The sequence below is a fragment of the Pseudopipra pipra genome, chromosome 1 (assembly GCF_036250125.1).
Source record: "Pseudopipra pipra isolate bDixPip1 chromosome 1, bDixPip1.hap1, whole genome shotgun sequence".
Lineage (NCBI taxonomy): Eukaryota > Metazoa > Chordata > Aves > Passeriformes > Pipridae > Pseudopipra > Pseudopipra pipra.
The window spans coordinates 128,366,111-128,380,510 of NC_087549.1; the positions used below are offsets into that span (position 1 = coordinate 128,366,111).

Sequence of the window (14,400 nt, forward strand, 5' to 3'; positions counted from 1 at the left end):
AATATCAAGGCATGCTGTAGTTTTTCCCTTCACATAATTTTCACTTCAGTAAGGAGTCTGTTGCTCAAATAAAATAAATTCCTGCTCAGAAGTATGATTACAGTTATATATTTCATGCAATCATACAATGTGAATCCTACAGATATGTTGTATATGTTATTCAGAGGACAGGCTCAGTCTCACATCAAAGAATGTTATTATCCTTCTCCCATAAATATAATAATACCATTCCCTACATTTAAATGAAGCTATATTTAAAGAAAGGATAATATGAGAATACTACTTCTCAATAAGTGGTAGATCACACAATTTTTAACAGAGTAGAAGTTTCAAAAAAAAAAGTAAGTAAAACTCAAGAGTAACCAAAACAATTTCTTTCATGGACTTTTTGATAAAGCTTTTGTGATTTATGAGAGAGAGACCATGCAATGCTTGGTATTCTTAGAAACAGAACACTGTTTTGTACTAATCTGGATAAATGCATACACAGACAAAAAAATGTCATTCCTCAAAATGTGTGGCAGATGAGTTAAGAGTACAGTGCAGCACTTCAATCTGCATCCAGGTTGAATACGGTCTGAAAGAGGCTATATTTTCCAAATAGAGTACAGTATATTTATTTAGTATTTACCCAGAAAGGATGCCAGCTGGGATTGGATTTCATATTCTGCTATGCTAGAAATTATCAGCATAAAGTACTAATGATTCAAGCAAATGTGATAATTTGAGATATTGTAAAAGGGCAATGGCTTGGAGATCCACTACTTGCTTCTTCACAAGAACCTGTCACTATGCCCTCCCATGCCAATTTTATTTATGCTTAAATTGTACTTCAGCTGGAAAAGCCATGAAAGGGTTTAAACCTTTTTTATCAATTGTTTACCCTCATTTATATGCCACTGTCTGCAAAATCAGGCTGCTTACAAAACTCATCAGCCCTTGCGCTGACTGACATCATAGCCCTTGTAGGAGGAACCCCAAAACTAATGTTTTTGCACAGCATGAACCATGTGAGAATAGTAAGAAACAGATTTTATTAGATGTTCTGCACAAGCGTTCCATGTCTTACCAGGTTCATACCAGGATACTGCAGCTATCCTGGTTTTGCTCTGAAGGTTAATGAAAGCATGAGATTTATCCAGTTACACCTTCTGAAATACAACTGAAGTCTATCCCCGTGTGTCAGCTTTTATCTCCAGTGATTTTGGCAAGGGCCAAAGATGACATCCTGAATGACTGATTTATTCTAACTAGTTTAGATTGCCTCTGGGAAACACTTGTATCTTTCTACAGATTTCAGAAGTGAGACTTGCTTAAACCAAACTCCTAACTTTTGCATTTCTAAAGTTTTGTTACATGTATTGCCCCAGTGCACTGTCATTCACTGAAACACATGTAGAACATGCTCCACACCCCTGCTTTTCAGATGGCTCTGTGTTACCCAACAGTGCCAGCTTCTGCAACATAATTCAAGACTCCTAAAGTAATCAATAATAGTTCTGTCATTTGGCATAAGCAGCTGAATTGACGTGTCTCTTTGTGCTGCAATGCATAAAACATACTGGATTTCTCAGCTACCTGAAAAGCATTCGTGTGCAATTTCAATTCAGTACTCCTTTCTACTTTGCAAACACTAACCTTCCTCTAAAAACTACAGCAGAAAAGGAAGGCAAATAATGTTTTCTTTGGAAAGTACATGAATAACATTCTTACTTCCAAAATAGCGGTATTTGTCCTGTTCATAAATAGCAAGAATCCCTCTTTACCTTTTCCATAAAGAAAACAAAAGCATACAGTCCTTGTTAGTGGAAGATGAATGAGAACTTTCTCCAGCCTAGGTTTGTGGAAAATAGTTTGATCAGAATTATGTCTCATCCTGTTCTCTAAGGGCTCTATCACTGTCTTAAATGAGAACAAGTTTTGGCTTATTGAAACTGTTAGATTTGAAAGCCTTATTTTTCTATAAATTGTGGTTCCATTAAAATACTGACATTCTCCATTGAAAAAAAGAATACAGAAAAATAAATTAGAATACAAAATCTATTTATACTTTCCTATCTATGTAATCCTTTGTTGGCACAGCTTTTGCAGGTAGTGCCACAGCAATAAGACTATACTTTATAAACATGCACAGTTTTCATGTTTCTCTGTTATTATTATATCTGTGACTTGTCTCAGGTAGATTCCAAGCATTAAAAAACAAAACAAAACAAACCCCAAAACTAACAAACAAAACCAAACCCAAAACCAACAAACAAACAAAAACAACCAAACGCTTGAATAAATTTTGGTAAAACTATATGCAAACAAAAGATTTACTATCGGCTAACAACTTTTGAACATCAGAGCAGAGGACTTGTAAGGACTATCTATTTCTTCCCCAGCATATGTAAAAGAATGTCACAGAATGGTCCTGGAAGGATTTTTCAAGCATGCTTCTCCTTATTCCATACCAGAAATTAAAACTTCCTGTATTTGGATGAAAGATCAAATACTTTGAGACAATTATAGGCATTAGAAACAGAAGCAGCTTTATTTTGTCTCCAATAAGTTATTTCTGAGTAGTTGAAGCAGCATCTACTTAAAAGCAATTTCAGGTACCCATCCTTTTTTACATTTTTTAGTGAAGATATTGACTTTCTATTGAGGCATTAAACTTATCTTTTATTATGGAGTTGTATGGTTTTTCAAATAAAACACAAGAACAGCTTACGGGGAAATACCATTATGTATGGATGCAATTGCATGAAAGAAATTATTTATAAAAGGGCACTGGATGAGCAAAGTTTTTAGGGTATCATTCCAGTAACTTTTTCTGACCAGATTCAAGTCTCCCAGTTGGGTACAAGCTGTGTGGGGCCTGTATTTCTGCATCCTAAACTTTGGCAGATTATATAATTGAAAATAAAATATATTTTAAATATAAAGGCCAGCTGCTTCATTTGTTCTCTTGAACCTAGACAGTAAGCAGGGACCATAATTTAGTTCCTTTTAAGGATTTGATTCTCAGCTGTTATGTTTCTGCCATGTCATTCTTCTTAGTTTCTGTTCCTAATAGTCATGGAGTGATACTGCATTAAAAGTCAAACAAACAAACAAACCACCACATCCATTTTATAAACGTTGGTATTTAAAACCTGAATACTTTCATCCATTTTGGTATGTCTTATACTCTTACACATCTCTATTTCTGATTCTCTTCCATAACTACTGAAGTCTTTCATGTTTTATTTTCAATGGGTAAGGCAAACTTTTGCTTGTGACCTGATTGCTTCTGCAGGATCTGTTACCTGAGCTGCTGCTCACTGTCTCATGCTGATCCAAAAATCCCTAAAGAAAATTTACTGAGCCAGATTTGAATCTGTCAACTGGAAGATACAAACCCTCAATATTCCATTATGAACAACCCATGCAGCCACCTGGTTCATTTTGCAATATACACTTTAATAGGTTTTCTATGCAAGGAATGAGGAAGAGCATTTTTATGCTAAGAAATGTCCTGTCCAATGATTCTTTTCATACTCTGTATGGATGAACAAAGAACTTCCCTCTAGATTTTTTATAAAGTTTCACCAATTAAAATTTATGACAGCTGAGGAACTAGGATTTTATAAAAATTATGTTCAAGGACAAAATTTTAAAGTCTTGAAAATATATTCATATTTTGCCAGAAGATGCTTAAGTTTGGGAAAGAAAAATTAAGGAATTTTTCTGCGAATTTTCATTTTATTACTGGCAATTTCACTTTTGCTAAATAGCACATATTTACATAGCCACTCTCATTGTGTAAAGAATGTATTTATTTTCATTTTAAATTAAAAGCCTTCATTTTAAAGTAAGGATTTATTAGCTTTAAAGTAATTATAACTACTTTAATGCTACAGCAGTCTACATAACTCTACACTTATTAAAAGTGTAATATTACTGAGGATCTGTACATTAGGGCTAAAAACTTTAAGTTTACCAATAGCACTGTAAAAATCCAGGACATAATTTGTATTTTTAATATAAATGAATAATTATAAGTTATATACATAAGTACAAGTGAACTAAAAAAAAGTTTTTCTGTCCTAATAGAGCATTACTCTTTGGCTTGCTGAGCAGATTATAAATTCTATAAAACAATTCTTCCTTTAGTAATAGAACATATAACCACTTTCACCAATTTTTTTTTTTTTTGTTTTCCAGATCTCTAGCACCCCTATTTAACAGAAATTTTGCTTATATGGTTGTTACCAGGTTATGCTGCATAACATGCCCCTAAACTGTATAATATTATTGTGTTCTTTCAATGGATGTATGGAGACAGGACCCTTTACCAACCCATAGTTTTGACAGACATAAAGGAGAGAAGTAGAATATTTCTGTGCCATACATTTCTGTACCACTTATTATTAATTTCTTCTCTCTTATAGCCCTTGTGCTTAGTATTAAAATTTCCAGTAGTTTTTTTTTCCCTTTCACCCTAGTTCTCTGAAATGCTAGACATATTTTTGGTGGTGTTTAAAAAAAAAAATCTTGTTTATATCCTTAATTTTTTCTTTCCTTTTTTTTCCCCTGTAAGCATAACAGTTCACTTAACTAACTGTAACATACTGAAATTCTTAAGATTTTTTTTTTGCAAAACAGTTACAATGTTTACACTTAATGGAAGATTTATCACAGGATGCTATAGTGCAATGTGACTGCCCCTACGCTTCCACCTCAGTCCCTATGTTCCCTTCTGCCCTTAGACCAGGGATGCCAGAATAGAACATGCAGCCACTCCATTTAACAGCCTTAAACCCAAATTTAAGTCAGATGTTAAGGAAGACGTAAGCAAACCACTCCAAATGGGTTTGGCAGAGGTCTGCATACATATATCCTGTTCTGTTGTTGCCCCCTGCTAAGTGCAGAGAAAGGAATAGAACGACTTACAACTGAGGGAACAGATATACAAATGGGAACAAAACAACACTGAGGCAAAATATTTTGTGTATTTGTTGCATGTAAGCCAAATTTACATTTTTACATATTTTTCAAAGTTTTTAAATACATTTTGCTCTCCTAGAATTCGTTTTCTCTGCTAAGAATTATCCTTAAAAGTCCTTGCCTTTTTACCAAAACTGGCAAGTTGTACAGAAAACCCTCAGTTTATACATTGTTCTGATTAACAGAGAAATGTCCTGATGCTGTAGGGCAATTCATGATGAATTTAGTTTCTTAATCAGTGACCAACTGGAACATCTCCAAACCTAGTCATCTCTTCTTCCTATTTTCCTCCAAGTGAAATATGTAACTTCAAATTGACTACAATTTTGTCTCTGTTTCTTTTATTTCGTGAACTGACTCTGTCAAACCTTAAGAGTGCAATTCTTCAAATAACCTCTGATTTTATTATGACTTCAGATTCTTGTTCTTCAGAAGATCAGGTATGACCATATCTGTGGCTAAAATCAATTGCTTTTAATATAAAAAAAATGAAGCACACCATAACTGATGTTGAACAGAGAAGAAATCTGCAGATTTCTATGAATCAATTCATAATAACAGGTAAGGTTTAGGGAAGAAAGACTTTAAAACAGGAAGGTCACCAAATACTAAAACAAAGCATCTGGAATAGAAAAGTTTCTGAAATCAAATGCTCAAATGAGCCTAAGGACAGGAACAAGGTACAATAGCAATCAAAGAGGAACAAGTGAGAGACAGAAGGCATGAGGTGAGGCTGTACAGAACAAAAGAGGAAAAAGTAAATGATAAAGGACTGGAATAAACTGAGGACTTGGATTTTCAGTAGTGCCAAGCACTACTGGAAATCTATCTCCTTATTCTTAATGGACTGGTTCATCACAAAATCATTCTGAAATACCTAAAGGATTTATGGGTTCACTTATTTAAAATCAGAAACCTACACGAAAATAACTTTACTTAAAATAAAGGAAGTGACATGTCTAACTAAAGCATCATAAATTTAATTGTCAGGCATGAACGCAAGGACACCAAACCTTAAGAGGAAATAAGGGTGTTTACTTTCAGCTTGAGTAGATGAGAAACAGACAAAAAGGTGGCAAAATTCTCTAACTTTATCTAGTGTTCACTGTCTTTTGGGAACAGATGGATTCTTGATGAGTAATAGAAAATTGTTAGTCTTCAAGTATGGCAAATATAGTGACAGTATTACCATATATTAACCCATATAATTTATATCACTATGGCATACTACAAGCACACAAACATGGCAGCTAAGTAGGTATTTCTAGGAACCACAGATCCACCATCAAGATTCCAAGAATCTTGAGTTTATGCTCAGAATTTCACCAAGTGAAACAACTGAGAGACTGAATTTTTAGCAGTGCTTGCACTGTGTGATATTTAAGAATATTAACTCTCAATTTCTAAACTTAGAATGAAAAAATCTCATTTTGGATTGCTTTCATTCTTTAATTTTTTCCATTTGCAAAATTCATTCCCGTACACAAAATTTTAAGTATCATAAATAATAAAACACATATATGAACAATGAAGCAGCTGAGCCATACAGGGCCAGGCAATAAAAGCTGATGTACACAATGATAAAAATTTATGAAAGCCTATAAAATGCATGAGAAATTTTGCAAATTGATCAGGTACTATGCCTCTGTTTAAATTCACAAAAGCACAAGAAGACAGCTAATAATATAAATCATTGGGAAAAAAATTATATTGAGAAGCATGTAAAAACCATAATGTTTTTCCTAAAAATATGTGCCCAAGACATAGCCTAGTGGAAATAATGTATCCCTGTTGATCTTGCCTCACTAGTGTATAAAAAGGACAGTCAAGGTGTCTGAATTTCTGCACTTAGCCATATGTCAGCTGTGCAGAAGAAAGCAGACTGTTTCAATCTGAGGCGAGCTTTGCTGAGCACCCACACATGGTTTCCGGCTACCCATCTACCCTTAGGTCGCTCCCTGGTTATCCTGCAGCTGCTTTGGCAACTGGTAATTCCTGCTATTCCCAGCTATATGGTGAAAAGTTCAGCTACTATACTGGAGGATGAGTAACCTTCCAAGTTACTCTTGGAGGTTTCAGGTATTTCTCTTTTATAAAGAAGAAAAGAAATACATGCTCTTGTCATTTTGAAAAAACATCAAAAGTACTGTCCCCACCACAAAAGGAATACTGGAACAGTTAAGAGACTCCTAGAGCATGCTAGCTATGCTCCTTTTCTGTTTACCAGCTCTGGAACAAATGAAGGAAACAGGTAATAGGATTGCTTTACTCCCAAGAAATCAATTGTTATAATTTTTTTCTGGTGCAATTGAAAAACTTGACAAATGCATCTGTTCAAGTTACTGAATAATGCCAACTGCCAGAATTTTTGTTTTGTCTATAGTTAGCTGTTATTCAGGTTAAACTGGTTCTGGCAAACTGAAAAAATATGATTTTTTTTTTTTTTTTTTTTTTTTTTTTTAGAATTTACTGTGACAATTTAAGACAATTCTTGAAAACAAGCAGAAGCCATTCTGTGGAACTAGTAAGTGAAACAGAAGACCATTTGCTTCGACGCATTTATTCCCTGCCATTTTGTTATTTTATACTTCAAAATTTTACTTCATTATACAGCCTCAGAAACTATGAGCATACATATAAAGTGATTTTGCTTCTAACCTTGGAAAGGAACACTTTCTGTCTTGGGTTAGTAGCATGCTGATACTGCCTCTACCTAATGCATTTTGTAATGCCTTAGGGGCAAATTTACCTTTTGAGTTACCTTTTGTGAAAGAAATCACACATGAAAGTGGCTGGTGATATTACCCAAAGATAGGCACTAGGTTCCCAATTCTATGTAAGATACACAGTAATCAATAAAAAACTAGGGCAGCACTTGGACACAATACAATAAATAGCCCTGTTGCTCATTTAGAATTATATACCAAGAAAAATAATTTAATCCAACCCAACCTTGGCAAAAATATTATAGAATCATAGAATGGATTGGGTTGGAAGAGACCTCAAAGGTGATCTAGTTCCAATGCCACTGCCATGGGCAGGGACACCTTCCATTAGACCAGGTTGCTCAGAGCCCCATCCAACCTGGCCTTGAACACCTCTAGGTATGGGGCATCCACAACTTCTCTGGGCAACATGTTCCAGTGCCTCACACCCTCACAGTAAAGAATTTCTTCCTAATATCTAATCTAAACCTGTTCTCTTTCAGTTTGAAAACATTCCACCTTGTCTTGTCACTACATGCCCTTGCAAATAGACTCTTGCCAGCCTTCTTGTTAGTTCCCTTTATGTACTGACAGGTGCTCTAAGGTCTCCCTCCCAGGAGCCTTCTCTTCTCCAGGCTGAACAACCCCAGCTTTCTTAGCCTTTCCTCATAGGAGAGGTGCTCCAGCCCCTCTGGTCATCATCATGGACTCCTCTGGGCTCGCTCCAGCAGATCCATGTCTTCCCTGCGCTGAGGACCTGAGCAGGAAGCAGTATTCCAGGTGGAGTAGAGGGGGAGAATCACCTATATATATCACCTATATGTAACATTTCATTATAAACCACTTTTGAAAATCAAAGGTCTCTCTCAACGCCATGTACATGCCCAATTTTTTTCACCCTGACTATGGCAGAATAATTAACTTGGCAGCTTTATGATGAATTTCACTCTCTGTACCCTTTTCAGGACAATGAAACTCTAACTGTCTTGTCTCATCTTTAAATCACCCCTTCGACTTTTAACCCGGGTGATGGTGAGCACACAGCCCTTCCCAGCGAGGTGAGCCCTGCCGGGGGGCAGACACGGGAGTCCACGTGTGCACCCACTGCCTCCGCACACCTCCCGAGCAGTCCTGGTGCCACAGCGGGAAGGGCAGGCACCTCTCGGTTAGGTCGCAGTGGGCTCTCGCGCAGTTTGAGGGCAGCGCCAAGAGGGGATCCTGGTGTACAACAAGCTGTCCATGAGCCAGCAGTGCCCTTGGGGCCAAGGTGGCCCGTGGTATCCTGGCGTGCATTAAGAGGGAGGTGATCCTTCACCTCTACTCAGCTGTAGTGAGGCCCCATCTGGAATACTGTGTCCAATTCTGGGCTCCTCGGTAAAACAGAGACATTGAGCTCCTGGAGCAGGTCCAGCAGAGGGCAACAAAGGTGATTAAGGGACTAGAGCATCTTTCTTACAGGGATGGGCTGAGGCATTAAGACCTATTAAGCTGGGGCCGCGCTGAGAGGCCTCTCATTGTGTATAAATATCTAAAGTGGGGCATCAAGATGGAGCCAGGCTCTTCCCGGTGCTGCCAAGCAACAGGACACAGGGGCAGAAACTGATACACAGAAGTTCCAACTGAATCCGAGGAAGAACTTCTTTACTGTGTGGATGACCGCAAACTGGACCAGACTGCCCAGAAAGGCTGTGGAGTCTCGTTGGAGATGTTCCAAAACCGTCTGGATGCACTTCTGTGCCACGTGCTCTAGGACGACCCTGCTTGAGCAGGGAGGCAGGACCAGGTGACCCACTGTGTTCTCTTCCAAAGTGACCCACCCTGTGATCCTGTGAGGGGCGGGCAGGCAGCCCCCCGATCCCGGCGGCCGCGGCTCCCCCGCCCTGCCAGCCCAGGGCGGCCCTGGCGCAGGCGCTGCCCGCGCTCAGCGGGCGGTAGGGGCGATGCTGCCGCCTGCCCAGCTCCCCGAGGTGCCCAGGTCGCTGCCTGTTCCCCCTCGGCGCTGCCGGAGGTGCGGGCGGGCCGGGGCCGCGATAACACGAGGCCGCACAGCCCGGGACGCTCGGCGGGACGGGAGCGGGCGCGGGCGGCGGGCGGGACGGGGCGGTGGGAGGGGGAAAGCAGCGCAGGGCGAGCAGGCGAACGCTGGAGCTGCTACATCCGGGCTACGGCGGCGGCACCTGCTGCGGCGGGGGCCTCGGTGACATTGGGGCTCGGCGGCCGAAGGGGGAGGCAGCTGCGGAGCCTGCAGAGAGCGAGACCTTCGCGGCGCCCGCTGCCACCGCCACCATGCTGCGTGTCATCGTCACCCACGCCAAGAAGCACCCGGCCGTGAGTGCCCGGCCAGGCCCCGGCCCTGCGCCCGCCCTCCCCTTTCGCCGCTCGGTGCCCCTGGCCCCGCCGGCCTCCCCTTTCTCGCCCATCCACTCCTGGGATTCCTGTGGATGCCGGGCCGCTGGGCGGGCAGACACAGCCAGGTCCCTTTTGCCTCCGGTCTGTCTGGCCTTGCTTGTGCCCCTAGGCCCAGGGTGGCTCCTCCGTTCTCACTGTGCATCCCTCTGCCCTCAACGCCCCCACTCCCATGTTTTTACTGCATGATCGGAGAACAAGCGGTAGGGGCTGTTTTGGCAGTGGAGGGTTGGATGTTTGTCTTTCAGAACCTCACTGTTACAGTATTTTTGGTTTGGTTATTCTGCATGCAGCAGTATTTTTTTCATTCATGCCTTAGCAGATGATGGTTCCTTTCTGATCTCGGGGATGTACCACGCACATGGAGCTTATGCCAGGGATTTAGAGGGCCATGTGTTATGTCTTGCAGTGTGTGAGCTTGTTCTTTAGTTTGCCATTGTAGAAATCAGTAATGCTGTGTGTTAATACTATTTTGATACGTTGTGATATGATATTTAATTTTTTTTTGTCATTGTTCCAGTTGATCCCTCTGTTTGTGATCATTGGATCTGGTGGCATTGGCGCAGGCCTGTATCTCATGCGCTTGGCAGTGTTCAACCCTGAAGTCAGGTATGTATACAGTAATTAAACAGTAATTCCCAGTGCCCAGTCCTCTTGCTGCATATATTAGACTTCACTGCCTTGATTTTTGTGTTCCTGGAGGCCTTAATGTCTTGGTCCAGTACCTATGACACTGTGTGAAGACTCCTTTGATTTAGAGATCAGTTAGTTTACTGTATGATATTTAGAAACTGCTGACAAAGGACTATGCCTTTTTCTATGGAAACTTGTTTGGATGTGTGACTCCGCAGCCTAATAATCACAGTACACATGCAATTTTTTTTTTTATATTTTGAAGATAGTGTGATTCTCTTAATATGCTTTCATATCTTGCATTTCTTTCAATAGCTGGGACAAGAAAAATAACCCAGAACCTTGGAACAAAATGTCTCCCAGTGACCAATACAAGGTAAAATGAGAAATACAGATTTTTAGGAAATAAAATGTCAGAAGTGTTGCCTGTTTGTTTAGGATGTTTGGTTATATTGGAAAGTAGCTGCATGAGTGATGTATTTCCTCTGCTGTGCAACATTTGTTTTGTCTCTAGAACTCACAGCAGAGAGGTTTGAGTTTGAGGTTTAGAACTTTCCTAGTGTTGGTGGATAATGGAGTCTGTATGAAAGCAGTCATATATATATATATGTATGTATGTATATATATATATAGCACTGTAAGAGGAGCTATATGTGAGAGGAAGAATATACTTACTCATAATACTAAGAAATAAACTACAGGGAGAGGGACAAAACTTCAGAAGTTGTGACCTAAAGCTTTCTAAGGTCTAACCTGTTGGCCTTTACTCATGAGAAGCACTGCAGGAAAAAGTCAGTGTTTAACAGAAACACTAATTCAGTTCTTCAGTTGATTGTTTGAAAACAAAACAATTGTAAGTAACTGGATGCAATAGAAATATTCTTTAACTGATATTCAGGTTATTTCATTGAGCTAATGAGGAAGCATGCAAAGAAAATCTACAGAAATCATGGAATCACAGAATCATTTAGGTTGGAAAAGACCTTTTAAGATCATTGAATCTAACCTTTGACCAAACACTACCTTGTCAACCAGACCATGGCAATAAAGTGCCATGTCCAGTCTTTTCTTGAACGTATGCAGGTACGGTGACTCCCCCACCTCCCTGGACAACCCATTCCAATGCTTGACAATTCTTCCAGTGAAGAAATTCTTCCTGATGTACAATCTGAACTTCCCCTGGCACAGCTTGAGGCCATGTCCTCCTGTCCTGTCGCTTTTTGCATGGGAGAAGAGCCCAACCTCCACCTTGCTACACCCTCCTTTCAGGTAGTTGTAGAGAGTGATAAGGTCTCCCCTGAGCATCCTTTTCTTCAGACTGAGCAGCCCCAGCTCCCTCAGCCACTCCTCATATGGCTCACTCTGTAGACCCTTCACCAGCTTCGGTGCCGTTCTCTGGACATGAATCATATTTTAATCATGTTTTACAGAAGTACTGTTTTAGTAGATTGCTGTTAAGAATATTTGAAGATTATTCTCAAGCTACTTAAAAATCAAACCTAATGTGTTTTCAAAGCTAGTGTCTCTTTGGTACCATGTCTTACTATTCCAATCATTGAAATAAGCAAAAAAACTCCCACACTTCATAATAAAATATATTGTTGTTCCCTTAAAAGTTCAGGAAGAACATAATACTTTGTTTTCATTGCTGCTTCTGGAATGTCGTAGTTTCTTAAATATCTAAATTAGGCAAATTCAGCACAGTGCGTAGCACAAATTCTTTTAAAGAGTGCGTGCCTTGTGGAGCATTCCCCTTCTGCCTTAGCATGCAAACACAGCCTTGAGGTTTGCCATATTTGGGTGTGTGTATCATTGGGGATTTTTTTTTTCCAAATCTGCACTGTGGGAAGTGAAAAAGACAGATGCTCTAAACTGAGGATGACTGTTTAGTAAAATCTTCTGGTATAAAAAGTTTTAGCTTTTGATGAGATTGTTTTTCTGTTATAAACTTCACTTTGTTATATTAACTTCCTGAGTCTTCTCAAATAAAAGAGTTGAAGACCTGGTCATTAGGAGTTGCACAGGAAGCTGTAATTTGAATGTGCTGTAGGTTGTCTTGTTTTCTTTCAAAAGGTTAAACAAATTTAAAATTGTGCATAATTAAAAATAATCAAGCTAATCGTTAAGGATTTCTTTTTTTTTTAAGAAAAACTATAGCATCACATGCTTGATATTAAGTCATGTGGGGAGGCCAAAATCTGCCTTTAGCCTGTAAATTCATTGTGCTCAGTGCTTTTTTTGGTTATTTTGAATTGCTTGTAATAGGATCCACTTATATTAATATAAACTGAGCATGTGATCTGTTCTTTACTTTCATTCTTCCTTGTCATCCTTTGCAGTTCTAGATGCAGCTACTTAAACCAAACTTGGCTTTTGCAAACTTGGCTCTAAATGTTCCCTTGTGGCACTGTGTGTTCACATACAGCAGTACTGTAAGAAGTTCCTCTGAATGGACTTCAGATTCTGGGGGTTAAAGAAGAAACACTGTGGGTTTTCTCTAGTTAAAGACATGAGCACTGCCTCATTTTAAATGAAGAACTTCTAATACCAAATGGAAAATTAAAAAGTTAGTGCACATGAAAAGTTTGTATTTATTTATTTATTATTGTCCAGTTCACAGACTCAAAATATGATTTCAGTTTCCTGACATGAGTTCAAATGATGCATATTTTTAGTAAATACCAGGGAAAATGGGTAGTCAAGCTTCTTAACTAACTTTTTTCCCCTTCTATTTCCTAGTTCTATTCGGTTAATGTAGACTACAGTAAACTGAAAAAGGACCGCCCTGACTTCTGAAAACACACTCATGTCCATAAGCTGCACAGAAAGGTCTTCCGGAAGCCGTCCGCACAGTTGTCATGCTTAATCATCCAGGAAATAATCAAACTTGCCTCACGCAGCACTAGGTCATGTTTAAAACTGTTTTGTTGAGGCTTAATAAATGTTTGAAACTTGAAGTGTCTGCTCTTTAATTTTACAAAATGACAATATCCTCCTGTTAACAGTTTTTGCTGTATGGTGTGTCAGATAGTAAACAAAAGTGAATTCATTTCCTCAAAAAGAAAGCAGAGTTGTTTGGATGGGCTTTATACTTAGTCTGTTGACTTCAAAGAAATAATTGCATATTCATGCTGTTATACCAAACTAGAAGAACTTGAAAGTACATATTTATATATATGTGTGTATAAATATATGTATATATGTATATTTGGTTTTAATTGCACCTGAATTTATCTACTTGCCACTTTAAGAAATTTTGGTAGCAGAGAAGTCAATACCAAGAAGTCATTATCCAGCAGGGAGGCAACAGATTTTGCCATATACTGCTGGAAAGAAGGGAAAAAAAAAAAGGCCAAGCTCTCTCCAAAAGCTTTTATTTCTTTTCTTTTGTTTGTTTTCTGAAGTCAAGCAGGTTTCTTAATAAACAGGAAGACAACTGTCAATATATAAAAAATAAAATTATAAACACATACTCAAGATTTCCTGTGGATCACAGTTTTAAGGAAGGGATGCACACAGCAGAACAGGGTGCAGGTTTCGAGAAATAATTAACCACTGATGTAAGAACTAAAATACCTTTAGGAAGGGCAAAATCTTCTACTTTGTACTTGGCTGAGTCTTGCTACAGGAAGACTAAAAATACCCTGGCAAGTCTGTAATTAATGGTAGATTCTTTGTGCTTTTC

General features: G+C 39.0%; 1 protein-coding gene across 1 annotated transcript; it reads left to right on the top strand.

Moving 5' to 3' along the window:
* Positions 1-9,845: 9,845 nt before the first annotated feature.
* Positions 9,846-13,672, top strand: NDUFA4 (NDUFA4 mitochondrial complex associated). The gene is made up of 4 exons (XM_064676461.1): positions 9,846-10,004; positions 10,603-10,691; positions 11,031-11,091; positions 13,455-13,672. Exons 1-4 carry the CDS (start codon positions 9,963-9,965, stop codon positions 13,509-13,511), a joined length of 249 nt encoding a protein of 82 aa, XP_064532531.1. The 5' UTR covers positions 9,846-9,962; the 3' UTR covers positions 13,512-13,672.
* The last annotated feature ends 728 nt before the right edge of the window (positions 13,673-14,400 follow it).